This window comes from Mustela lutreola, chromosome 5, assembly GCF_030435805.1.
Source record: "Mustela lutreola isolate mMusLut2 chromosome 5, mMusLut2.pri, whole genome shotgun sequence".
Taxonomy (NCBI): Eukaryota; Metazoa; Chordata; class Mammalia; order Carnivora; family Mustelidae; genus Mustela; species Mustela lutreola.
The window spans coordinates 347,196-371,379 of NC_081294.1; the positions used below are offsets into that span (position 1 = coordinate 347,196).

At 56.2% G+C, this 24,184-nt stretch overlaps 1 protein-coding gene across 2 annotated transcripts in view; it reads left to right on the forward strand.

The window, feature by feature from the left end:
* Window positions 1-24,184, forward strand: part of AHRR (aryl hydrocarbon receptor repressor) — an 84,637-nt gene that overhangs the window by 33,381 nt on the left and 27,072 nt on the right. For both annotated transcript variants that reach the window (XM_059173541.1, XM_059173540.1), the window contains exon 4: window positions 3,524-3,627. In XM_059173541.1, the coding sequence (XP_059029524.1) occupies window positions 3,524-3,627 (104 nt within the window). The remainder of the gene's footprint in view (window positions 1-3,523; window positions 3,628-24,184) is intronic.

The following is a 24,184-nucleotide window of genomic DNA, read 5'->3' on the forward strand; positions in this document are numbered from 1 at the left end:
TGAGCCTCAGGGAGTCCATGCGTTTCTGGGAGTGGGGGGCTGGGCCCGTGCCCCGCTCCCTGCCGTGTGGCCCTGAGCTCCGTGTGCTGAAAGCTGGACTCCGGAGGATCTCCAGCTGCTCTCCAGAGTCCAGGCAGGGCAGGAGACCTGGCTGCCCACGGGTGGGGCCAGTGGGATGTGGTCTGGTAGGAGCCAGCGCCTGCAGCCCGGCCTCCTTTCTGTGAGCAGGACAGCGTAAGAGGCTCCCAAGGGCCACGGGTCACTGGGCACAGATGGGCCTCCTGACCCCCGGCTGGTCCCTGGGGGCTCTTACACCCTCAGCCCTGGCGTGTCTCTCCTCCCCGGACTTTCCTCTTCGACAAGCCTTTGAGGGACCCATGACAACCCACACTTCCACCGGTTCCCCAGAAAGACACCCTGTGCCCCAACCCGCTCGCCGCGAGCTCCTCTTCTTGACCCTTCAGTCTGGGCGATCAGGGGCCCATGCAGGGCTGACAGGGACCGGGTGGTGGGCTGGGCATGGGGTGGGACCCCTGTGGGGACCTCCCAGGGCACACCCAGCAAGGGGGGCTGGGGGTCTGTCTGCAGAGGCTTCCGGGGGGCAGGGGCAGACCCTGTCCACAGCCCAAGCCCCCTTTCAGGCCCAGCTCAGGCCAACAGGTGAAACGTGGGGTCACAGGGGAGAAAGAAAGAAGGACCCAGGAGAGAAAGGCCACCCCAGGGCAGCGTGGAGCTGGGAGGGGTCGGAGGGACGGCCACAGCCTGCTCACTGCCCCCGTCCCCCGAGGCCGCCCCCCAGCGGAGCTGCTAGGCCGTCTGTGAATGCGGGGCTCACAGATAAGGGGACAGCGGGGCGCTGGCCGGGACCCTAACACCCATGGGAGGTTGCTACCCTGTCTCGGTTCCCGGAGGGCCCCTGGACCGGGTGTGGGGGGCTGGGAAGTGAGGGGCAGATGCTGTCAGCTCTCAGGGACTTCCGGGAACGCTGGCCCCCACCCCCGGCTGCAGCTCCGCATTTGGTTTCTTTCTGTCTTGCCACAGGCCTGGGGGTGGAGAGCGCTGGCGGCTCTGCTCGCACGCGAGGCCCTGGCCGGGGTCCAGGTGGCTGTCACTGCAGTGCTGACGCTGACGGCCTCATCGCGTGACAAGAGCCCAGAGGAGGCCCCGCCGGGCGTGCCCCGCCGGGATGTGGCTGCGGAGGAGGGGAAGTGGGGGTGCCCAGATGGGGGGACACGCCACGCGGGGGGCTGGTGTCCTTGTGCAGGACGTGGTGGGGAGGGGAGAGGTTGGGGGCCCCCTAGGTGGGGGGCATGTGACGCTGGGGGGCTGGTTCCCTTGATCAGGGACATGGTGGGGAGGGGAGTGAACTGGGGGTGGCCCCACACTGTGCCTCTAGTGGGCATGGGATGGGGCCTAGCCCAGTGAGTGTGTTCGGGGGTGAGCATCCCACAGCACCCCCCTCATGTGCCGGGGCTCCCCCCACCCCAGCCTCACAGTTGTGGGAATCCACAGTCCCCACAGGGTCTGCAGGGGCAAAGAGTAGGGAAGCAAGTATTAGCCCAGCCCCTCACCTCTGGTCCCTTAATCTGAGGCCATTTGGGGCAGGCTGGGGGCAGGGAGCTGCTCCGAGCTGAGGTGAGGCGGAAGGAACCTGCAGCGGAGTTTGCTTTGCGGGAGGCTTGGCAGCCTGGGTGTGTGGGGGGGGCCCCGGGGGCCCTGAGGTGGGGGTCCTGTCCCTGTCCCACCTTCACTGAGGCCCAGATCTGCCCAGGTGCTGCGCGGGCTCTGCCCTGGCGGGGAGCTTTGGCCTCCCTGGTGTGGCGGCGGGACAGGCCCGTCTGGGTGGTCTGGGAAGCCGGGTCTGGCTCCATGATGTCATCTAGGGGCTGTGGAAGGGGTCGGAAGGGCAGGGACCGTCGCTCCGTTCTCCCTCCGTTGGCTTTCTTGGCCTTTGAGCACATGGGGTCATGTGTGGTCCCTGGCAGAGGCTCACCCCCATCTCCGGGGTTCCCTTTGGGGGGACACGGCAGCGCTGGCTTCTCCAGAGTCGGTCTTCTGCCCCTGGGTGCTGGGGGCAGGGCTGTGTGGGCTCACTGTCCGCAGCACAAAGGGAGCAGGTCTCGAACTGTCCCTGCACCTCACAACTCAGGGCTTCGCTGCCTTGGAGACAAGAGTGTGGGGGCCTTGCCTTCCGTTGCAGGGAGAGGCCTGGGCTGCCTGTGCACCCGCCATCTCTGCACACTTGCCCGGGGAGCCCAGGTGCGACCGTTCACGTCCCCCAGATACCCCACTTTCCAGCCATGGAAATGGGTTCATTTCTGGGAATGTTTAATGCAGGGAACAGAGCTCTAGTGCTTATCAGCTGTGGGGAGGGGAGGGGGTTGATAGCCGGCTGGCCTCGGAGAGGGGGATGGGGATGCTGGAGACCAGAGCCCACGATGTGGCTGCCGCCAGTGGGGCTGTCCTGAGGGCCGCCTCCCTGTATCTGCCCCTTTGACCCTTTGGACACTGGATGGACAACACGCTTGCACCTGACCGCAGAGGGCTGCCGGGCCGGCTGCGCGGCTGGTGTGGGCCGAGGGCTGGGGGTCTCCAGCAGCCATGGTCCGAGGGCATTAGATGGGTCTTCTCACCTGGGTGTGAGAGGCACGCATCAGGGGCCTGCAGTCCCAGAGCTCTGGGGGCCTTGAGTACGGCCCTTGGACCCTAAGTTGCACCGACGTCCCCTGCAGCTCTGGTGTGGGAAGCATGTGAGAGCAGCTGGGAGGCCCTCCACGGAGGCTCCAGGCCCCTTTCCCTACCCCAGGGGAGCCCCCGTAATTGCTTAGGCCCAGGGGGACCCCACAACAGGGGCTGGTGAACTGGGATAGGGCTGACATCTGTCTGTGTGACCTGCGTGTCTGTCTGTCCAAGCTCTTCACCCCATGATGGAGATTAGGCTGCACTGTGCATGGGAGTCGGGGGACCCGGAAACTGTCAAGCTGGGGGCTCCTGAGTCGCACCAGGCTGGCCTTCCTGGGTCTTCCTGTCCCAGCTGTGAAGCCCGTGCCAGGTGGGCTGCCCCACACCAGGTGGGGGGTGGGAGGGAGGGGCTGGGGGAGCTGGAGGTGTGATGAGGTCTTGCGGGACCCTCAAGGGTGGTCCAAGTCATGTAGACCAGCAGGGCTGAGTTAGGGCACCTGCTGGAGCTTGGGTCTCCAGAGAGGGGCTTTGAGGACCCCGGGGACAGGTGGGGGGTCCCTAAGCAGGACAGGACTCTGAACAGTTTCTGGGGAGCGGAGTGGGGGTGGGGTCCCTGGGGTCAGCCCCAGCCCTGAGGGCCTGATCTCCTGATTATGACGCTGGTGCTTCCCTCAGCAGCCCCCCAACAGGAGGACAGGCTGCCCCAGGGTGACCTGTCGAGGACAGCCCGGGTCAGCTGCAGGCTTTGCCTGCAGAAGGCGGCAGGCGGGAAACACAAGGAGGTCAGCAGGTCGGGGCGCAGCAAGGGTGCTGACGGCCTCGCTTGGTTCTTCTCCGGCAGCTGTCCAGAAGGGCCCGCGGCAGCCAGCAGCCAGTGTCCCTGCACCCGAAGACCGCAGTCCCAGTGCGAGGTCCGCCGTGCTGGAGGGAAGACTGCTGCTGGAGGTGAGCCCCCTTGCCATGCGAGCGCACGCCTGGCCGTCCATGCCACCCTGGCCCTGGCAGGTTGGACCGCCGACAATGAAGTAGAAGTGTTTCTGGACGGAGCTCCAGGATGGCCCTGGAAGCCATGGAGGTCAGGCACAGGTGCCCGGGTGGGGTCCAGCGGCTCAGGACGGAGAAAACAGGACTGACATTGGTCCACGTGTCTCTAGCCTGAAAATCGTTTCCCGCACCAGGTTTTCTCATCACTTGTCCTTGGAAGAACCTGTTACCAGCTGAGCTGGTAACACTGACAGCGGACAGCACGCCGAGCCCCCAGGACCCAGCAGGGGTGCCTGGCTGGTCCATGTGTTGGTCTTATCTTGGGACATCAGTGGCCCAGGGTGGCCTTTTCCCCAAGATGGGGCCTCCGACCCCGGTGAAGGGCTGTGCCCTTCCCGACCCTGTCACGAGGCCTGCCTCGCGTGGGGCTGGGAAGCGCTGGGGCTCGGTTTCTCCCGTGAGCTGGGCCGGCGAGGCAGAGCTCTCTGGGCTGGTTCAGGTCATTGTGTGCGGAGTGGGGCTCACTGCCGGCACCTACAGCCTGGAGCCCAGAGCCTGGGTTCGCCCCATCTCAGGAGGGCCTGGAGGACCCAGGCGGCCCATAACCAGCTGCTCAGGTGCCCCCGAGCCCACGCCTCCCCAGTGGTCCTTGAGGGGCCGGGCCCCATGTCCCCTGCGTGCCTCTCGGGACCCTGCCGCCCAGTCCTCACCTCTAGCCCTGTGTGGCGGGCGGTTCTGTCTCCCCCGGTGAGTGTCCTCGGCAGCGCGTACCCACTGGTCTGTCAGGCAGACGTACCGACGGGCAGAAATGGTGGCTCATTGGAGCCTTTCACACTGATGACCTTGAGTCTGCTTGGAGCCAATCAGGCTCTTTCCTGGGTGCTGGCTGCAGCCTCGCTTGGGTCCGGCCTGACCCCCAGCCATCCTGCGGCAGCCAGGGTGACCTGTGGGTCCTGTGGGGGAGCCCCGGCTGCTCGGCCTCCAGCCTGGGGCCGGGCTGCCGTGCCGGCACCTTCACCGCAGGGACGATCTCCGTGGCTGGCTGCTCACCGTGTCCTCTGCCCAGGGTGCCGGCACCCTCACAGACGACAGGGGACCGAGGCTGCCCCAGGCTCGTCCCCTCCCGCGTCTTGCTCACGTTCTTCCATCCACCCGTCACCTCGATACGCCCCTGACCGCGTCAGCAGCTTCTCGCGGTCTGTGCAAGCTCCTGGCTGCTCCGGTGTTTGCCGCCAGGGCTCCGGTGGCAGGCATGTGCCCCTCGGGCCCCTCAGCCTCAGATGACTTCCCGTGGCCTCACCTGAAGGGAGGCGCAGTCCAGGGCGTGACTATCTGCCACTGACAGATGGGCAGATGGAAAACGCCTGTGCTGACCAGAGGGGAGCCAGAGAGGCTTGTGCCTAGAATCTGGGGCTTCCCACCTGCCCACCATAACCCGTGACTCCCCATGGTCCCCTAGGATTTTCCACAGCCTCCCACAGTCCCCACAGGGCCCCCCCTTACCCCTATGGCCACCATGACCCTTTATGAGCCCCCATGGTCCCCAACGGAGCCCCACGATCTCATGATTTTCCATGACCCCATGATTTTCTATGACACTCCATGGCCCCCAGGGGTCCCCCAGGGAGCCCCAAAACCCCACATACCTTCCACCTCCCCCAAGGCCTTCAACCCTGCTGATGTGATTGTTCTCATGAAGATCAAGCTTATAAGTCATTTCCTTTAGAAAAAAAAAAAACAAGGAAGTACATACTTAAGTTTAATCTCCATGACACTTCAGTATGGTGGGTGCCTGGGGACCGCCTTCTTAGAGCCCTGCAGGTTTCAGTGCCGTCTGAAGCAGAGCATGGCTTCGGGCAACACAGGAGCTTTTAGAAATATTGTGGTTTCCATAGGAGATATATTTTCATACTTCATTATTTATCATGTTTTTCTGAATCAGATTCTTAAATATTAATTTTTCCTCTAAAGTTGGATTTTTCTGTCAGTGCTGGTAAGCTTGGGGCTGGAAAACATTGTGCAGGCTTGAGTTTTATTCCTGGTGAAAGATGATTGGCATTGCTCTTTTTCTAATTCATGTTCAAAATTAAGATAAAATCTTAAACATGAAATCTTTAAACTTTGTCCCAACTGCAAATATGGGAGCATGAGCCCACAGCACCCCGATGTCCTGTTGGAGCCCAGGGGACTGCTGTGTCTGCACCACTCCTGTCCATACTGCCACCCTCTGGCCCTCTGTGGGTCCCCAGCAGCTGTCCCACCCTCCGCACAAGAACTGGGTCTCCCCGAGGGCCTCAGGACGTGGAGGGGACACTGAGGTCCTAGTATAGCTGAAGCCCAGGAAGTGGCCAGGCCTGTGCCTGAGGGAGCACAGCATCTCCCTCAGAGCTGGGAGGGCAGGAAGGGCGGTGCCTTGCCCCAGACCTGCCTCTGGCCCAGGGTGTGCGGGTCTGGGGAGTGACCCTCTGGGACAGGACCCAAGTCTGCAGGTCAGTGTGCCCGGGCACAGGGGCTCTTCCACTGGCCCCCCACCCCCCTCCTTCAGAAGGAGACTGAAGTCTCCTTCTGCCGCCTCTTGTAGCATGCTCTCTGTGACCACAGAAGTTTCTGGAAGTTCCCCTGGGTTGAAATGAGCTAGGTTGTATAGCGAGTGTTCTCCTCACTGTATTTCTATTGTGGGGTCCAACTTGAGAATTAGAGAATCTTTTTGAAGTTTAAAAATATTCCCTAACAGCAAAACAAACAAATCCAGCCACAAAAAAAGAGAAAAGAAACAAGAAATCCAGCTCTTCTTTCCAATCCTCAGTCTCTGGAAGAATCAGAGTTTAGGGCAGTCATCATAAATTCACAAGATTCAAAAGGCCTGGGGTCTGATGTCTGCTGTTTTTAGATGAAAAAGACAAGATTTGGAGCTGTTGGGGCCCAGGGTCTCTGTTGGGATTGGGCCAGGGCCTGGTGTTTCTTTGTCCATGGTTAGTCCTCTTGGGCTAGTGGCCCCTCAAGCAGCCAGTGTCTTGGTAAAGGCTTGGGGCAGGGGGAGACGGGAGGTGTGGGATAGGAGAGGCAGGTTCTGGAAACATACACATTCGGTCGCAAATAGCAACGTCCTGGGTTTCTAGTCGCACTTCTAAGATGGGCTGTAGTGTTCAGTGTGGACATGGCAGTGTGCTAGTGGGAACTGTGCACGACTGGCCACCTGGCGCTAGCTCGAGTTCAAGCATACCAAGGGTACATTTTCTAACACTTACCTGTAAGGTCACGCATGCTGAAATTTGTTCTTATTGCTGGTGTGGTGTGGCCACCATCATAATGAAGACACACAGCAATTCCATTGTGCCCAGTTTTCCACAGGGTACCCATGTGTGGCTCCCCAGCCACCACACTGTGCTCTTCAGCCCTTGTGGTCTTCTCCAGCTGCCATGCTCAGGACTCCTGGGGTGGCTTCCTTCAACAGGGAACTCAGGGAGCAGTGACCCAGCCCCATGGCGGCAGGGAGCACAGTTGGTTTTTGTCACTCCGTGGTGTGCTCACATTTCAGTGTACTTGTCCTCTAACTAGGGCGGACTGATTGAGTTTCCAGGATTTGGTGTTACAAATAAAGCTGTAACAAACACACATGCAGGTTTCTCTGTGAAGCTTGGTTTGGATTTTGTTCGGGTAACACCCACGTGTGAGGTTGCTGGGTTTTGTGGTAAGTGTGGATAGGAGTGTCCGCACCCTCATGAGCAGCGATGCTGAGCACCTTCTCGTGAGCTCACTTGCTGCCAAGGGAGGCCATTTGTATGCGGTCTGTGCAGATATTCGCCCACTTAAAAAATCAGGCTATTTGCTTCCTTACTTTTGACTTGGGCTTCTTTGTGTATTCTGGACACACGATCTTTGTTGAATGTATGATTTGTAAGTAATTGCTTCTAGTCTGCCTTGTCTTTTCATTATCTTGACAGCGTCTTGCAGAGAATGAATGTACCTAATTTGGACAAAGCCCAGTTTATCGATTTTTTAAATAGATCATTGTATTGGTATCACATTTGAGAATGCTTTATCTAGGCTGAAGAGATTTTTATGTTTAAATATTATTTATTTATTTTATGTTTGTCTCCAAAGTTTTATAGTTTCCTGTTTTTACCTTCAGGTTTATGGCTCTTTTTAAGTTAATTTTGGGCTCATGGTGTGGGGTTTGGGCTAAGGTTTGGGCTGAGATATACTTGTTTTGCATGTTAATATCCTTGTGTGTGCTCTAGTTTTGTCAGTCTGTTTTTGGACTCTCTTCTGCTGTTGACTGTGTGCATGATCTTTCACGAACAGGCACCAGCCTGCCTCAGTCACAGCAGCTATACAACATGTCTTGAAATTGGGTAGTGTGACTTTTCCAATTTGTGTTCGTTTTTAGGAATGGTCTTGGCTTTTCTAGGTTTCTCTGGTTTTCCATATAAAATTTTAGAGTTAGCTTGTTGCTACCTACAAAAGTTACTGCCAGGATTTGGACTGGGGTTATGTTAAATCAGTAGGTCAGGTTGGGAAGAACCAACACCTGCCAGTGCTAACCCTAGTGCACGGGCACACCATTTGGTCTCTTGCTGCTTTCCTCCCTGTCTGTCATGTGTGGCAGGGAGATTGCATATATTGTTAGGGTTAGACCTAAGTGTTTTCTGTCTCCATTGCTATTATACCAGAACTTTTCTTAATTTCAGTTTCATTATTATATGGAAATACTATATTCCAATATTATATAGAAATCCATTGCTCTCTAGAAATAGAATACCATAGAAATAACTTATTTTTCTAGGTTGACTTTGTAGCTGTGAACTTGCTGAATTCATTAGTAGTCCTTGTGGGGTTTTTTGGTAGATTCTGTGGGAATTTTTAACATAGATTTTCATGTTGTCTGAAAATAGAGACAGTTTTTATCTACTTGTTCAGTCTACACACTTTATTTTTCTTGTCTTACCACTCTTCCGGGGCTCCCTGACCACCATAGAGTTCTCTGTCAGGCTTGTTCCCGGTTGTGAGGGGAAACCTGGAGGCTTTCAGTGGTAAGTATTAGCTTAGATTTGTTTTTCAGGTTTTGTTTGTTCTGTTTTTGGTACATGCCTTATATCAGATTAAGAAATTTCCCTCTCGTCCCTGTTTTCGGAGAGTTCTTATGACCGACGGGAATTAAGTGTCAGATGCTTCGTCTGCATCCTTTGACATACATGATCAAGGCTTTTTTCCTCCAGTCTGTTGAGATTATAGCGACATTGATCCATTTTCCAACATTGGCCCAAACTTGCTAGCTTAGGATAGGTCTTATTTATATGTTGCTGGATAAAATTTGGTTGTATTTTGTGGGGATTTTTGTGTTTGTGTTCTTGAGAAGTATTTTTGTAGCTTCATTGTAGTGTCTTTGGTTCAGAAGCGTGCTGGGGCAGGCTTCAGGAAGTTCCTTGAGAGTGCTTCCTTCTCTTCTGTTATTTTCCCTGAAATGTTTGTTAGAACTCACCAGTTTATTGGGGAATATTGGGAGTTTTCTTTGTTAGATCGCGGGGAAGGAGTGGAGAGAGAGAGTGTGTGTGCTTGAGCCATGGGGGAGGCGCAGGGGGGAGGGAGAGGGAGCAGCTCAAGCAGACCCCCCCACTGAGTGTGGAGCCCAACAAGGGCTTGATGCCATGGCCCTGAGATCAGGACGGGAGCTTGACCCACTGAGCCGCCCAGATGCCCCCTTTGTCAGAAGATTTCAAACAATGGATTCAACTGCTTCAGTCACTGTGGGACCGTTGAGTCACCTGTTCTAGTGTGAATTCTCATCGTCTGCGTCTCTCAGGGAGTCGGTCCGTGTCCTCTGCTTTGCCGAATCTGCGGGTACACAGCAGCATGTTGTCCTGTCAGCTTTGTCTCCTTTCTGGTTCTGTTGGTAATTTGTGACTCATTTTTTTCTTAGGTTAGAGGTTTATTCATTTTACAGATGTTTTTCAAAGACACAGCTGTTGGTGTCATTGGTTGTTGCTATGGACAGAATGTCTGCATTCCTCCCCTGCCCAATTAACATAATTTGAATTCGTATTAGACCGAAAGCCCCGTGTGACGGTGTTAGGAGGGGGGCTTCAGGGGGTGCTTAGGTCATGAGGGTGGCGCGTCATGGACAGGACTTACGCCTCAGAAGAGGGACCCCAGAGAGCTCCCTTGCCCCTTCTGCCCTGTGGGGTTAGTGAAAAGCCATCCATGAGCCAGAAAGTAGGCTCCCACTTGACCTCTGTCACTGGGTGGGGTGCTCTGTAAACCCCAGGGACATCAGGTGGTTGGCGGGGTTCAAGTCTTTTATGTCCTTGTCGGCTTTCTGTGTCGTCTCAACCTGAGAGACGAGTGTTGGCGTCTCCTGGCGCCATCGTGGAGGCGTGTTTTTTCCTTTCGGCTCTGTCAGTGTTGCCTCGCGCGTCCGCAGTGCTGCTGGGGAGGACGCACGCATCCAGGGCCTCCGTGCTCTCGTCGCGAACTGACCTTCTCCACTGCGACACGTAAAGCGCCTCTTTGTGCCTGGCCGTGTCCCCTGCTCGGGGGTCTCCTTCTTCTGACCTAACCCAGGCAGCCGGGCCTTCTCACTGCTGTTTGCTGGGCATGTCTCGTCCGTCCTTCTCTTTCTAACTCGTTTGCGGTGACACACATGAAGCGCGTGGTTTCCAGCCACGAGGCGGGCCGCGGTTTGTTCGGCGGCGAGGGGAGCGCGTTCACACGGAGCCCCGGAGCCCCGGACGTCCTCCAGGGGGGCCCTGAGGTCTCACCCCCTCGGGCAGCGCTTAGCTTCCCTGCTGGGGTGGCAGCGGCCGTGGGGCGCGGGCTCAGCCAGGGAGATCTCTCCCAGAGAGGGCCTAGCCCTTGCGGCTGGGGTCCCCGCACAGGCACCGCGGGGCCGGGGCCCTGCTTCCTGGCGCAGCCCCTCCCAGAGCCCCCGCCCTGCCTTCCTGGGTCTGTTCCGCACACACCCCCGGACTGAGCAAGGACCGCCGCAGGCCACGCACAGAGGCTGGGGCTCCTTCCCCCACACCTGCTCCCTCCTGGGACCCTCTTCCTGGTCCTGAGGCTAGAATGCCACCCCCCGCCCCCGTTTCTCTTGGAGCTTAGCCTCCACGGCCCTGTGGTAGTTCTGTGCATGGACCCAGTCGGGGGACCGAGGACCCCAGCCCTGACCCTCCCGGGGGGCAGCTTTCCCTCGGGCACTTGCACACACACACGCCTGCTCGCCTGCCGGTTGAGCTTGTCGGTCGGTGGAGGGTGGTCTGTCCTCAGAGAGGGCGTGGGGCGGGGGCACCGGCCTCAGCTCACCTGGCCTCTAGCTCCAGAGGACAGCCACGGCCTGGGCCGTGCGCACTGGTGACAGCAGCGCAAGTTCATGTTGTTTGAATGTAACTCAGACATGGAAATGTCCTTGTCACAGCTGTGGAGCCCAGGAGCCTGAAATCAGTGTCACTGGGCCAAAAGCCTGGTGTGGACGGGTGGGTCCCTTCGGGTGGCTTTAGGGGAGAGTGTTCCCCATCCCCCTGTCTGCCAACAGCCAGTCCTCCCTGTGTTTCTGTGCCCGAGGAAGGACACCCATCCTGTGAGTGTGGGGCCACCCTAATCCAGAGTGACCTCAGCTTAGTGCAACCACAGCCACCAAGATTCCTTCTCAAATCAGGTCACTGTCCCTGGTTCCAAGCGCATGTGACTTTGGGGGCTGCTATTGAGCCCCATACACCTGTCCACTTTGCAGGGCAGGAGCCTTAGGCTAGAGCACAGGCTGGGGCAGAAACTCGGGCTTCCTCACCTCCAGGGTCCCGGTGCTGACCTGCTCCTGACGCCAGAGCTTGGCCTCCCGGGTGCTGGGGCTGTTCCGGACCCCGGGGACTCACCCGGTCCTCAGTAGCCCGGAGGGGCAGATGCTGTCACTGTGACCGTTCTACAGATGGGGAAGTGGAGGCAAGGAGGGCTTCTCTAGGTTGCCCCTGCCACGTGCCAGCAGAGGCAGAACTGGAACTGGCCCCCACCTCTCCCTGTGGGCCTCCCCCCAAGCTGGCATCGGGTGGCCCTGTGGGCTCACTGGTGAAGGGCTGCTGTCTGAGCCGGAGGCCTGGCTCGGCTCACTCTACACCCACAGAGCATTTCCAGGCCTTGCTTCCAGCCCCAAAGCCTTTGGAGCTGGCTGGCTGGGGTGTCGTGTGTCAGACTCGGGGGCACAGTCACAGAGGCCCTCCGTCCCCGCTGGCCGGACTGAAACAGGAAGGAGGCGGGAGGGTGCTGTGGCTGGTGGGGCCCAGTGCCAGAAGGCAATGGAGCTCGTGGTGAAACCGGCATCGTAGAGGACCTCCTCCAGCATTTCATGGAGAAGGTCAGTCGGAGCCCCGTCGGAAAGTGGAGGGCGAAAGACCCCAAGCCTCCGACACTTCCAAGGGAAGGCCGGCCGAGCGGGGCCAGAGCACGAGAGGCGGGCGAGACGGCTGCTTGGGGCATGAGTGGGTCTCCGTCAGACCAGCCTCCCGGGGGAAGTGTAAAAGGAAAAGCTATGAATCAAGGAGTCAGTGGCTCCTTCATAATTCTGCAAAGTCCTTGGGAACGACTGTGGAAATCATTTGGGACAGCGGTGACCGGGTGTGGGTCCCTAGGCCACTTTTCACAGACACGACACAAGCTCAACACAGAGCACAGCCAGCGCCAGGGTGCCCAGGTCCAAGAGACACTCCGCGCGGGGCACATGGCCCTGCGGCCATGGGGGTAGAGCCACCAGCCCCTCCCATGCTGCAGGGTTGGGATCCGGGGGCATGGCCGGGTGGGTGATGGTACCACAGGCCAGCTGCTGACCCAACCTCGGTCCACAACACAAGGACAGGCCCAGTGCCTCTGTGGAGCCCGACAGCCTGGACAGACCCAAAGATGCCCACATCAGGCTTGTCCCCACCAGAGCTCGTGGCTCCGTCGTGGCTGTGGGGCTTCCTGGGGGCTGTCCCCACCCATTCCTAACCTCCAGCACACAGGAGGGGCACAGACCCTTCCCAGGACGGAAGGCAGCTCAGTCAAACAAGGGAAACCAACCAACCGGCTGATGGCGGGTGTCTCCTCACAGCGCCCATGAAGGGAAAACAGGTGCCGCGAAAGGGAATAATCAGAGGTTTGGGAAAAGCTCAAGAACTGAAAGCATGAGAGCAAACTTGGGAACCGTGGGAAGACCCAGGGTTGATGCTGAAGGGTCACTTCAGCTTCTCTGAGAGGAAAGGAAGCTAGGTGGAGGATATAGGCCCCAAGAGGCCCACACGCTCCAATTCCAGAAAGATCGGGGGCGGAAACCATCCAGGAGGGTTTCCCAGAACCGAGGGCTGGGTTTCCGGCCCGAAGGTCCTCCTGCACGGCCAGCAGAGTGGACAGAAAGGACCGGGGTGTTCGCCTTTCTGGAGTTCCAGCTCCGCCACCCCTACCCCGTGGCAGTGAGAACTTCCCAGGCGCTCCCAGAGGGAGGGAGCAGGTTTCAGGGAAAGCGCTGAGCCTCCGGGTCTGGGCCTCACGTGGGAGGCTGGAGGCCGGAAGGCCCCTGGAAAGCGCCTGCCGTGAGGGAAGAAGGTGTTGTCTTCCCCAGGGGACCCCACGCCTGCCTGCTCAGAGCGGGAGGCCGAGAAGAGCAAGTGTGTGGCCCCAGCAGCAGGGGAAGGAGGTTCTCTGCACACCCGAGATCTGGGTACTGCCCCGCCTGTGTCAGCTGTGGAAACCTGTGGTCGTAGAGGCTCCGCTCGTGGACTCACAGGGGCTGTGAGGCAGCCGTGTGAGGACGGCGGGCAGGTGCACACAGCCCCAGGCCGACAGCGGTCCTCTGAAAATGCTAGAAACCCAGGGGCCGGCCGTGAGCCTGGGGGCGCGGGGCCGCCTCTAACAGGCTCTAAGGTCGTGCTCGGCCTTGACTCACTACCGGACGAGCCGTCCGCGCTGCAGTCGCCCCAGCGTCCTTGTGCGTCCTTGCTCCTCGGCAGATCTCTTCCGACCTGGGGTTTTCGGCCCCGGGTCTCTTCCCGAGCCTGCCTCCTGCCGGCGGTCCTGTCTCCGCCGGGGCTGGCGACCCCTGGGCAGCAGCAGCAGCAGACTGCCTCCTCCCGCCGTTCTCTGGCTGCCCCCGCGCCCCGGCCCCCACTTCCCCTTCCCTCTCCAGCCCCGGATAACTTTCATGGGCTCTTCCAGTTATCCTCCTGGGCCTGATTTGGGGGAGGAGGAGCCAGAGCCGGTCGGGCCAGGAAGCCCCGAGTCCATGTTTGATGGGACAAACTGCGGGGAGGGAATGTGGATGCAGGCTGGTTGCGTCCAGTGGGCTGAGCTCTGGGCTGCCCCAGGATCCTCGGGAGGGGTCCCAGCGGTTCCCAGGCACTCCTGGGCCTGGGGATGGAGACTCCTGCGGGGCCCTTTCTGGGGGGCCTGGAGGGGGGAGCAGGGAGCCAAGAGCCGCACTGGTATGGTTTCTGGACCAGTTCTCAGGACCCTAGAGTACAAGCAGAGTCTTCCCACCTTCAGACCGTGGCTCTTCTAAAGAAACACATAAAAACCCAACTTCCCACTGGACCTCATGAGACAAAACTGGCCGGAGCCTGTCACCTTCGGTGGCTCGTCCGCATGGTACTCCACCGAATGAAGAGGCCAGTCCCCAGTCACACCGGCTGAGAAGAGCAGACGCAAAACCCCAGCCAAGTCATGGCCAAAACTTGGGGCTGCCTGAGACAGAAAGGCGGACACAGTAGGGATCCACCTGAAGGACAGGGCAGGGCTGTCAGGCACAGGGGGACAGTGTAGCGTGGGGGAGGGCGAGTCCCAGCCCACCGAGAGGGGACTGGACTGGGACAGAGGGGCCTTGGGTTTGGGGCCTAACTCCCTGGTCAGGAGCAAGTGCGGGGGCCATGCCCCACCCCCAACCTGCTGAGGCCGACTGGCTTCAGGAGGGGCATCCTGCGACCCGCTCTGCCCCGACTCCTGAAGGATAGCAGTGCAGGGAACAGGGACGTGCTGGTGTGTTTCTGAGGACCCACGGCTGGTGACAGGCCATGGATGCTGCGACCCTCCAGAGGTTCTCCCTCCTCCTGGTCCCCAGGCTCCTGCTTTGGTCTTTCTGCTCTGAGGAATCTGCCTTTAGTTATCTTCTGTTGTACCTGCGGGACCCAGTCTTCTGAAGCCCCTTGCAGTTTCTTTCGAGGTTCAACAGAGGCCTCAGGCCAGGAAGGCCAGTCCCCCACCTCACCTCCCTGGCCCGCTGCCAGCCTGACGATGTGCGCGAGGCATCCCAGGCTGACCTGAGTGCCCTGCCCACTGGCTCGTGCCTTTTCCGAACCTTGTCTTGCCCTGGCCTAAGAGGTTGTGCCCTCTGCCCACCCAGTGGCCTCCCTATGGGGTCAGACGTGCATGGCTCCTGACCCCATCTCTGTGACTGGATCGGGTGTCTGAGTCCTGACCAGGCTTGGCCTCTTTTTGGCCTTTAGATCATTAGGACTCTCTACCATGAGCCTCCCCATCTATTAACCTCTGATGATCTACCATGAACCCTGACCTTCCACTGTGAATCCCTGACCATTTACCATGGACACTAGACATCCCACTGTGAGCCCCCAGTCACCTACCGTGAATGTGCCACCAACCACCATGAGCTCCTGACCACCCCCACGAGACCCTGAGCTCCCTCAGGTGCTGAGTTGGGCTCACCGGGTCGCCCTCACTACTTAGCGATCAGTGCATTCCTTTGGCCCTGCTCTGATGGGGGCCTCCTAGGCCTAGACACCTGTGTCTCAGGTCCTGCCCCACTGAGAAGGTCCCCAGCCAAGGGGAGGGTCCCGGGCCAGCCCCTGTTAGGGAAGCCCGGTAGGAGGCGCACAAAAGGGCCACATGATGTACCTTGTTCACTTCGCCGTTCTAGTGTGTTCATCTGTGATCACTGAGAAACGGCAAACCGCGTCATCATGTGAAGGGTGCATTTCTGGGGGAAGGGCCGGCACTTGCGAGGAACTTTGGGCCATTCTGGATCATCCTTTGTTCACAGGGGAGCAGCTGAGCCCCTGACCTGCCTGTCGCCTGGGCTCTGGAGCGCCTGGTGGGCCCCCCACCCCTGGGGTGTTGGGGATGGCCCACCAGCACCCCAGGCTCTTGCCCCGACTCCTTCTTAGGAGGAGGCAGCCAGCACTCCCCCAGGGCTACAGGGTTGGCCCTGGCGGCCCTCCTTCCTGACAGTGGTTTTCTGGCGGGGGTATCCCTAAGCCACCCCAGCCCCCAGCACCCCCTTTCCTGCTGCTTCAAAGTGGCAGGGAGCGGGGGACAAAGCAGGCTTGGGCTCTCCTGGGGGTGGAGCTGCCCACGTGTGGAGAGAAGGTCCAGAACTTGTCCAGACGCAGGCTCTAACCCGGAAGGTCTGGAGTGAACCGCAATAGCCAGACTGAGGCTGATCATCCAGGATGTGGTCAGAAAGCAAGGCCAGACATTTTGGGGGTCAGCCAGGTGCAGCCCTCCAACGGTCAGGAGCCCCGCAGGAGGGCCTGTGTCCTCCAGATGGGCTGTCGGCGTCCCCAACGGCATTTATTTCTCGACTGTCCCTCACTGGCCTGACTTTTCAGGAACTAAACTTCACACTAAGACTTTTGTGCTTAGGAACTAGACCCCAGGTCTCAAATACAGGCTTTGTTCTCACTTTGCTGGTATCAAAACCCATGTCAGGCACAGAGTCTTGCGTTCCGGTTGCACTGTGACCGGACTAGGAGTAGGAATCGCCGGGGTTGGTTCTGTGCTCACGCCCCGCCAGGTGCTCCTGATTCTCACACAAGGAGACCGAGGCCCAGAGAGGTCACTTCACTTGCCCAAGGCCACTGAGCTGAAAGGGCAGCACACGGTTGAAGTGTCCTTGAAGTAGCCGCGTGGGACGAGGGACGGGAAGTTGACACTCGACACCGCAGCCTGCTCCCAGTGCGGGCCCCGCGAGGCCAGGGGGGCTCCAGAGCTCTTGTTTCCACCATCGGCCCGGGAACCCCCCCACCCAGGCCCAGCACCTCCCCTACCCTGGAGTCTGCCTCAGGGAAGCGGCTCCTGGGGCGGAGAAGGCCCCGGGGACCCCAGGGGCCACGGGTTAACCAGAGCCGGGGCCTGCGGGTCCGCACCTGCCTCTGGCTCTGTGGTCCTGCCGCGGTCGGCCAACTGCATCTTCCCAGAACACTTTGAAGTGCCGTTGCAGCTCCGTGGCAGAGATTCAAGGCTGAGTGTGCTGTTTGTGGCTCTATAAACAGCCGGTCACGCCGCTCCCTGAGCAGGAACGGGCCTCGCACGCACACGGGCCCCATGGAGAGGCCGGGAGGGATGCGGCTCCAGCAGCCGCCCGGTGCCCGCTCGCTCGCGTGACGAGTGCCTGCCGTCTGGGCCTTCTGTTGTGGCTCGGTAACCGCGGCGACGGCTCTCGGGGGACCCCCCCATCCCTTCATTCCAGGGAGGAGCCGTGAGGGGCCCTTTAGAATTCTTGTTTCTCTGCTGTGACCTTGACAAAATGATCTTTGAAGTACTTGCTGGCTGTTTTTTCTGCCACGGGACTGGACGAGGTCAGGATATTCAAAGTTTTGCCAAAGGAAGTCCCGGGTTTTCCAAACATTTGCCTTTAGCCCCACAGAGGGGCTGCGGGGGCCAGCGGCGTCCGGCAGGGCCCTCACCCCTCACCTGCGGTGACCCCGCTCCCTGCCTGAGCGGCAGGTGCACGTTTCGTGACTTTCAGTAACTGAACAGAGATGGGATTTTTTTTTTTCCTCCATTAAAAAAAAGCTCAGTCTTCAGTTTGGGACCGAATCCGTTTTTCCACTTGGAGAAGTGACCTCATTTTCCATGTACCACGTTTAAAAAAAAACACACAACTCTTGGAGGATTAAAAAGAGACCGGAGGAAAACAGACGTTGGCGATGCGTGTTTGAAGGACGGTCCCACATGTGAGAGTCTTCGGCATGACGGTTCTGGCGCGGAGAACCAGTGTGATATTGAATCCATATGAGGCGGCAAATAGCGTCTTATGGTCTTTTCCTTTTTTTAAAATTTCTGCCTTGCGAGTTAAAATTAAGGTTGTTTTTGGTTGTGACTAATCTCATAAAATCTTTTTTAAGAAGGCATGTTACATGCTCCAGCCTCGAGCTGTCCTTTGGTCTCTGAGCTGTGACCAGCAGACTCCGTCCTGTGCGGCGGCCTCTGCTCCGGGAAGAGCTGTGCAGGGAGCTGAACCGGGGCCTCTCCTCCCTTCTGGCTGCGCTGCTGCGGGGTTTGCGGTGACCGAGGACCGTGCGCCGCAGACCCGCTGCCTGGCCAGAGTCGCCATCGCCGCACCGTGTGGCCGTTGGTCTGACTGCGCACCCACTGTGCATGTCACCTGACCTCGCGGCCTGCTGATGACTTAGGTTCACCTTGTTAGTCTGTTAGCACAACTGACGCCCTTCCTTCTCATAGCCCCTCCGTGGACAACAGTGTATCCCCACCCGCGTCTGTCCAGATCCCACGGGTGGGGCTGCATGGGCATCCGTGGTTGGGGACTCCCCTCCGGGATGCTGTGTCGCCATCAGTGAAGTGTGAACCGCCGTAGTGACATTGCCCTGGTTTGTCCAGTGTCTCTGTCACTGCATGAGGAGAGGATAGTACCAGCCTTTTCTCCCTGCGGCTGCCAGGAGCCCACCATGGGCACCCGTCCCAGAGGCTTCAGCCCTGCCTGTCCTGCTAAGTGCGGGGCAGGAGGGAGGCCGATCACACCCAGGAGGCTGGCCGCTGGCACGGGGACAGTGGGGGACAGGTGCCCTCTTTCCTCTTAGCAAGGGTCCCACCCCAGCAGGGCGACAGCTGATCTAAATGTCGTCACATGCCTCCATGTCTCTTTGGCCTCAGGCAGAGAAGGCAGGACTTCTGATAAAGGATATAAACAAAACCCAAATATTTATAGGTGCTCCCGCCAAATACTGTGGGTCTCAGAACAGAGGCACCGGGGCAGGGCAGGGTTAGGGCACATGTACAGCTCTCAGCTGGCCCCCCAGGGTGAGATCCAGGCAAATACTGGACTTGGCATTCACCACTCGGAGGTGTTAGGACATGGGGACCAGACGCTTTCTCTGCAGCTGCCTGGGGATTCAATGACAGCACAGTTTGTTTGACTCCTGGAGACAGTTTGCCTGAAACCTATGTTGTATGAGGTCAGTTTCCTCCGTCAGAAGTACAGTGGGATTCCGGGGTGGGGGCCAGGTGGGGGGCATTGCAAGGAGATGGACCATTTAAATCCATGGCCACGGCTGGACGGCTGCGTGAGGCTGGGATTTCTTGGCCGAAAACTCAGCACAAACTTGGAGTCCTGTCCTGAAGCCACTGCCCTGGTGTTGGCGCCTCTAGTCAGAAAATTGTCCTCAGCTTTGGAACTATCAACTCAGGAGGAACCACGCCACTCGAGAAAGGGTAGTTTTGTGTCAGAAATCTTATCCTAACGACCTGCGAACACCTAGCTTCTCCAGTGCCTCTTGGACTGGTTTTAAATCTTACTTCTTCCCTCTTTAGGAAGACCTTTGGCGAGAGTTTATTTTGCATTTTCATGAGTGCTGTGACTTTCCCTCTTTGAATTATACTTCAGCGGCTGAATGTGTGTCTCTGCATGAAGCTGCCCCGAGGCTCTCTCGGGAACCCTGTGGGGGCCATGCGGTACCGTCTTTGGGAAGAGCGTGCAGGATCTGGTCAGCAGGTGCTTCCCACACCCCTAGCCCCAACACGGAGAACACACCCCCGAAACTACAGTTGTCTTGTGCCTTGGAAGGAAGAAGGCAGAAAATCTACAACTCGGTTGTACGGAAACAAAGAAGGGAACCAACCGAAAAGACAAGGTGTCACCAGAAGAAGACACGTTCACCACGGACAGGGTCTGTGTGGCTCCGTGAGACAGAGGTCTGACCACAGCACCATGGAGTCTGGCAGCTCGGGCCCCGTAGGGTTCACGGTACTGGGGGCCTCTGGCCCTTCCACGGTCGTCCTATCCTTCTGCCGCCCAGCTACATTCGTGCGGGAGCGTGAAGGTGCAGAGCAGGGGAGCTCCCCGGAACCCAGCCTCCGCCCTGCGGCATTTGAATGGAGCCGTTTGTGCGTTAGGCTGATGTTACTCGGAACAAAGTCATGTCACACTGCCAAGCAGGAGCCGAGCTAGGGCTTGGGGGGTGTGTGCTCCTCTTGTTTCAGCAAGTGAATTTCTGAAAACCTCTAAGGAACAGAAAATACTAAGTTCCCCCAGGAACAGCACACAGCTTGGGAGGGGAGGGTAGACGGTGAATTCTGCAAGGTCAGGAGACCCTGCACGGAAGCGTGGTGACTGTGTCGCGAAAGAAGGAGCCCCGGTGGCCACAGGCGTAAGGTGGCACTCCACGTCAGCTCATCTACTCGGTAAACCGAAGGCACAAAATCACCCTGTGGCTGGCTCTCCAGCCCTGATCAGACCGATGGACAAAAAGCAGTACTGACAAACGGCTGACAGAGCCTCATTTACTGAAAAGCCTGTTTTTTGGGGGTCCCTGGGGGCTCAGTTGGTGAAGCTGTGGCTTTCAGCTCGGGGCATGGTCCCAGGGTCCTGGAATGGAGCGAGCCCCACAGTGGGCTCCCTGCTCGGCAAGGAGCCTGGTTCTCCCTCTGCCCTGCTGTGCTCTCTCGAATTCTCTCTCTCTCACAAATAATAAAGAAAATCTTCCAAAAAAGAAAGAAATTAAGGAAGGAAGGAAGGAAGGAAAAGAAAAGCCCGTGTTTGTCCAGTGGTTTGGCCTGACGCCTGCTTCCTATGCCGCACTCATGCATGAGCTGGGGCCCATTTCTGGACTCCCTGCGACAGCCATGCCCTGCCTGGACCAGGAGCAGAGCGCCAGCCGGTGTGGTCCAGAGGTCGCCCCCTCCCTCCCCACGTCTCCTGTGTTTTGTAGCTCTGAGGGCACGCTTACCTCCCGTGCTTCGCCTCAGCTCACTCCCTCCAAACACGGGGCACAGACAGAGCTGCGTCTACTGACGGGTTCACCTGGGCACAGCGCGCATCTGCACGGTACCGAATCAGCCCCAGGAACAAAGGATGTCTTTGCATTTGTTCAAATACAATTTTGTGTCTCGAGATGTTTTAAAGTTCTCTTCCCATAGGTTTTACACATTTCTTGCTACGTTTATTATAAAGTACTTGGACCTTCTTTGAGATGTTTGTAAATGATCTATCATCACATCCTCTAATTTGGTCATTTTTCTAATATAAGTACATAAAGATTATTGAATATATGTATTTAATTTTATATCTTGCCTCCTTAAGTTCTTTTTTTTTTTTTTTTTTTGAGTTATTTTATCATTGGCTTTCTAAGGTTTTCCAGGACAACGGTGATATCCTCTGCAGACAGAGACCATTTCCTCTTCCATTTCTCCCGCCTCCTGTTGGTTCCTCCGGACTCACGGCAACAGCTCCCTCCCACGGTGCTCAGGAGTCAGCCTTCCTCTTCTTTAAAAGGCTGGACAGTAAATATTTTCAGCGCTGCGGGCCGCACATTGCAACTACTCGGCTCTGCTGTTGCAGTGCAAGAGTTGCCACGAACCATCAGTAACGGTCAGGCATGGCTGTGTTCCAGGAAAATTTTATTTACAAAATCAAGCGGCCAGCCAAATTTGGGGCCAAAGTTTGCACACACTGGAATGGGAGATCATGGGTGTCTGCCTTGCTGCTTGATCTTACTGGAAACAGAATATTTCCCCACTAAGTAAGTTGGCTCCCTAGGAATAACACACACACACACACACACACACACACACACACACACGCTCACACACTGTCATGTTAAGAATGTACCTATAGGGGCGCCTGGGTGTCTCAGCAGGTTAAGCTTCTGCCTTCCGCTCAGGTCATGATCCCTTCAGGATCCTGGGATCGAGCCCCGCATCGGGCTCTCTGCTCAGCGGGGAGCCGGCTTCCCCCTCTCTCTGCCTGCCTCTCTGCCTACTTGTGATCTCTGCCTGTCAAATAAATAAATAAAATCTAAAAAAAAAAAAAAGAAAGAAAGAATGTACCTATAATGCCAGTAATGTACGAAGTTATAGGAATTTATAGGAATAAATTCTTTATTATAAAGAATAAGTGTTGAATTTTGTGGAAAGCTTTTTTTTTTTACCATCTATGGAGATAATTATAAGGCTTTTCCCCTTAGATCTGTAAATGTGGTGTGTCATGCTAACAGATTTCCTAATGTTGAGTCAGCCCTGCATCCCTGGAATACATCTACTTGGTCATGGGCATCATATTTCCTTAATGTGAAGCTGGAGTGTGTGCGCTAATATTTCATTTGCACGTTCTCATTAATAACAAAAGGTCTGTAATTTTATTTTTATTATATTTTCCTTATCAGAGTTAAGTGTCAATGATATAGCTCTAAAAATAATTAGAAAATTTCCCTCATTTTCTACACTCTCGGCCAGTTGATGGGCAGTGACGTGATCTGATCTGTAACACTTGGCAGAATTTGCTCTCATTCTTGTGGGCTGGCTTCTTGGTAACTTCTCCTGTCTCTTCTACAGAAATCAATTGTTTAAGGTTCTGTCTTTCATGAGTCCCTTCTGGTAAGTCATATTTTCCTAGGAAAACGCATACTTATTTAGGTTTTCCAACGTATTTGTAATGAGGTCTTTCCTGACTTCCATTTCATTGGTTCGCATCGACCACTGACACAGGACTGCTTTCCGGTATTTGTCCCATCCATTTGTCGGGCCCGCTCTTGGCCCCATGTACGCAGACGCCCAGGCCCCGCGATCAGCTGGGTGCTCGCCTCTGTGCTGGTTCCCGCACTAGGGTTACTCCGGTGTTCGGTCCCTGGTTGGTAGGTGCTGGGTTATTTCCAGGGTTTGATTCCTGTGTATAAGGCCGCCATGAGCATTCTTGTTTGCGTGTTTCTGTGAACACACCCATTTCACTTGGGTAAGCACTAAGAGTGGGATTTCGCTCACAGGAGAGATGCACATTTGTTTTTATGAGGAATCGCACAACAGTTTCCCAAAAGAAGATTACGCCTTTTACGTTCTTACCGTGATGCTTCGTATCTTCACCAACGTCTAGTGCTGTCTGTTTTCTCGACTGTGACCATGCCAGTGTGTATGAAATGGTTTCTCAATGTGATTTCCATTCTGTTTCCCTGATGACTAGTGATGCTGGTGAATTTCCATCTGTAGACATCTCTGTAATAAAGGGTTTGTTCAAGACTTTTGCCTATTTAAAAAAAATTGGGTTGTTCACCTTTTTACGATTGATTTATAGACATTCTTTATGTATTCTGGATAGAGTCCTTTGTCTATATACTGTGAATACTGTTTTCTTGGTTTGTAGCTTATCCTTTTTCATTTTTAAATAGTGTCTTTTCTAAAGCCCAGCTTATCGGGTTTTTTCATGAAGGCCTAGTGTTTTTGTGTCCTATCCAAATCTGCCTATCCCCAACTTAGGAAGACAATTTGTTGTCTTCTAGAAGCCTTGTGATTATGGGGTTTTATCTTTGGGCCTAAGCTATGTCTTGAATTAATTTTTGTGGAATTAGATAGGAGTCAGTGTCGATTTCTTCCACTTAGACAACCAGCTGTCCCAGACACAATGCCATGTTGACCTGGTTTCCACAGCTTTACACTAAGTCACAAAGTCAGCATAAGTTCTAACATTTTGTTCTTCTTTAACATGCTTGCTTTAGTAAAATGGGCCCTTAATGCATATAAACTTTAGAACCAGCTTGACAGTTTCTGCTGAGAGAAGAAACGCTCCTGAGATTGGGATTGGGATGGCATCACATCCACAGACTGACTTAGGGAACTTGGCTCTCTACCTGCATGGGGTCTTTCGATCCAAGAACACTGCATATCTCTTGGATTATTCGAGTCCTGCATGTCTTTTATTGGATTTATTCTTAGGCATTTTGTGTTTTCTGATCTGTGACTAGAGTTTCCTTTGAGGGAAGGTTTTTATTACAAATTCAGTTTGTTTAGGGATGACTGGGTGGCTCAGTCAGTTAAGTGTCCAATGTCAGCTCTGGTCATGATCCCAGGGTCCTGGTTTCAAGCCCCTCATCGAATTCTCCACTCAGCAGGGAGTCTTCTTCTCCCTCTCCCTCTGCTCCTCCCAATTTTCATGTTTCCACGCTCTCTTTCTCTCAAATAAGTAAATAAAATCTTTTTTAAAAAAACAAATTCAATTTGTCTAATAGATATTGGGCTATTTGGTTTTTCTAGTTGTTCCTTTTTTTTTTTTTTTTTTTTTTTTTTTTTTGAGAGAGAGAGATGAGTGAGCACACGTGGGGGTGGGGGGCAGAGGGAGAGAGAAAAAGAATCTCAAGCAGGGTCCATGCCCAGTGCAGAGCCTGATGCAGGACTCAATCTCATGACCCTGAGATCGTGACCTGAGCCAAAACCAAGAGTTGGATGCTTAACTGACCGAGCCACCCAGGTGCCCCTTCTAGTCATTCTTGTATCACTTTGGTTAGTGTGTTTTAGAGAATTTGCCCATTTCACTTAAATTGCTTAA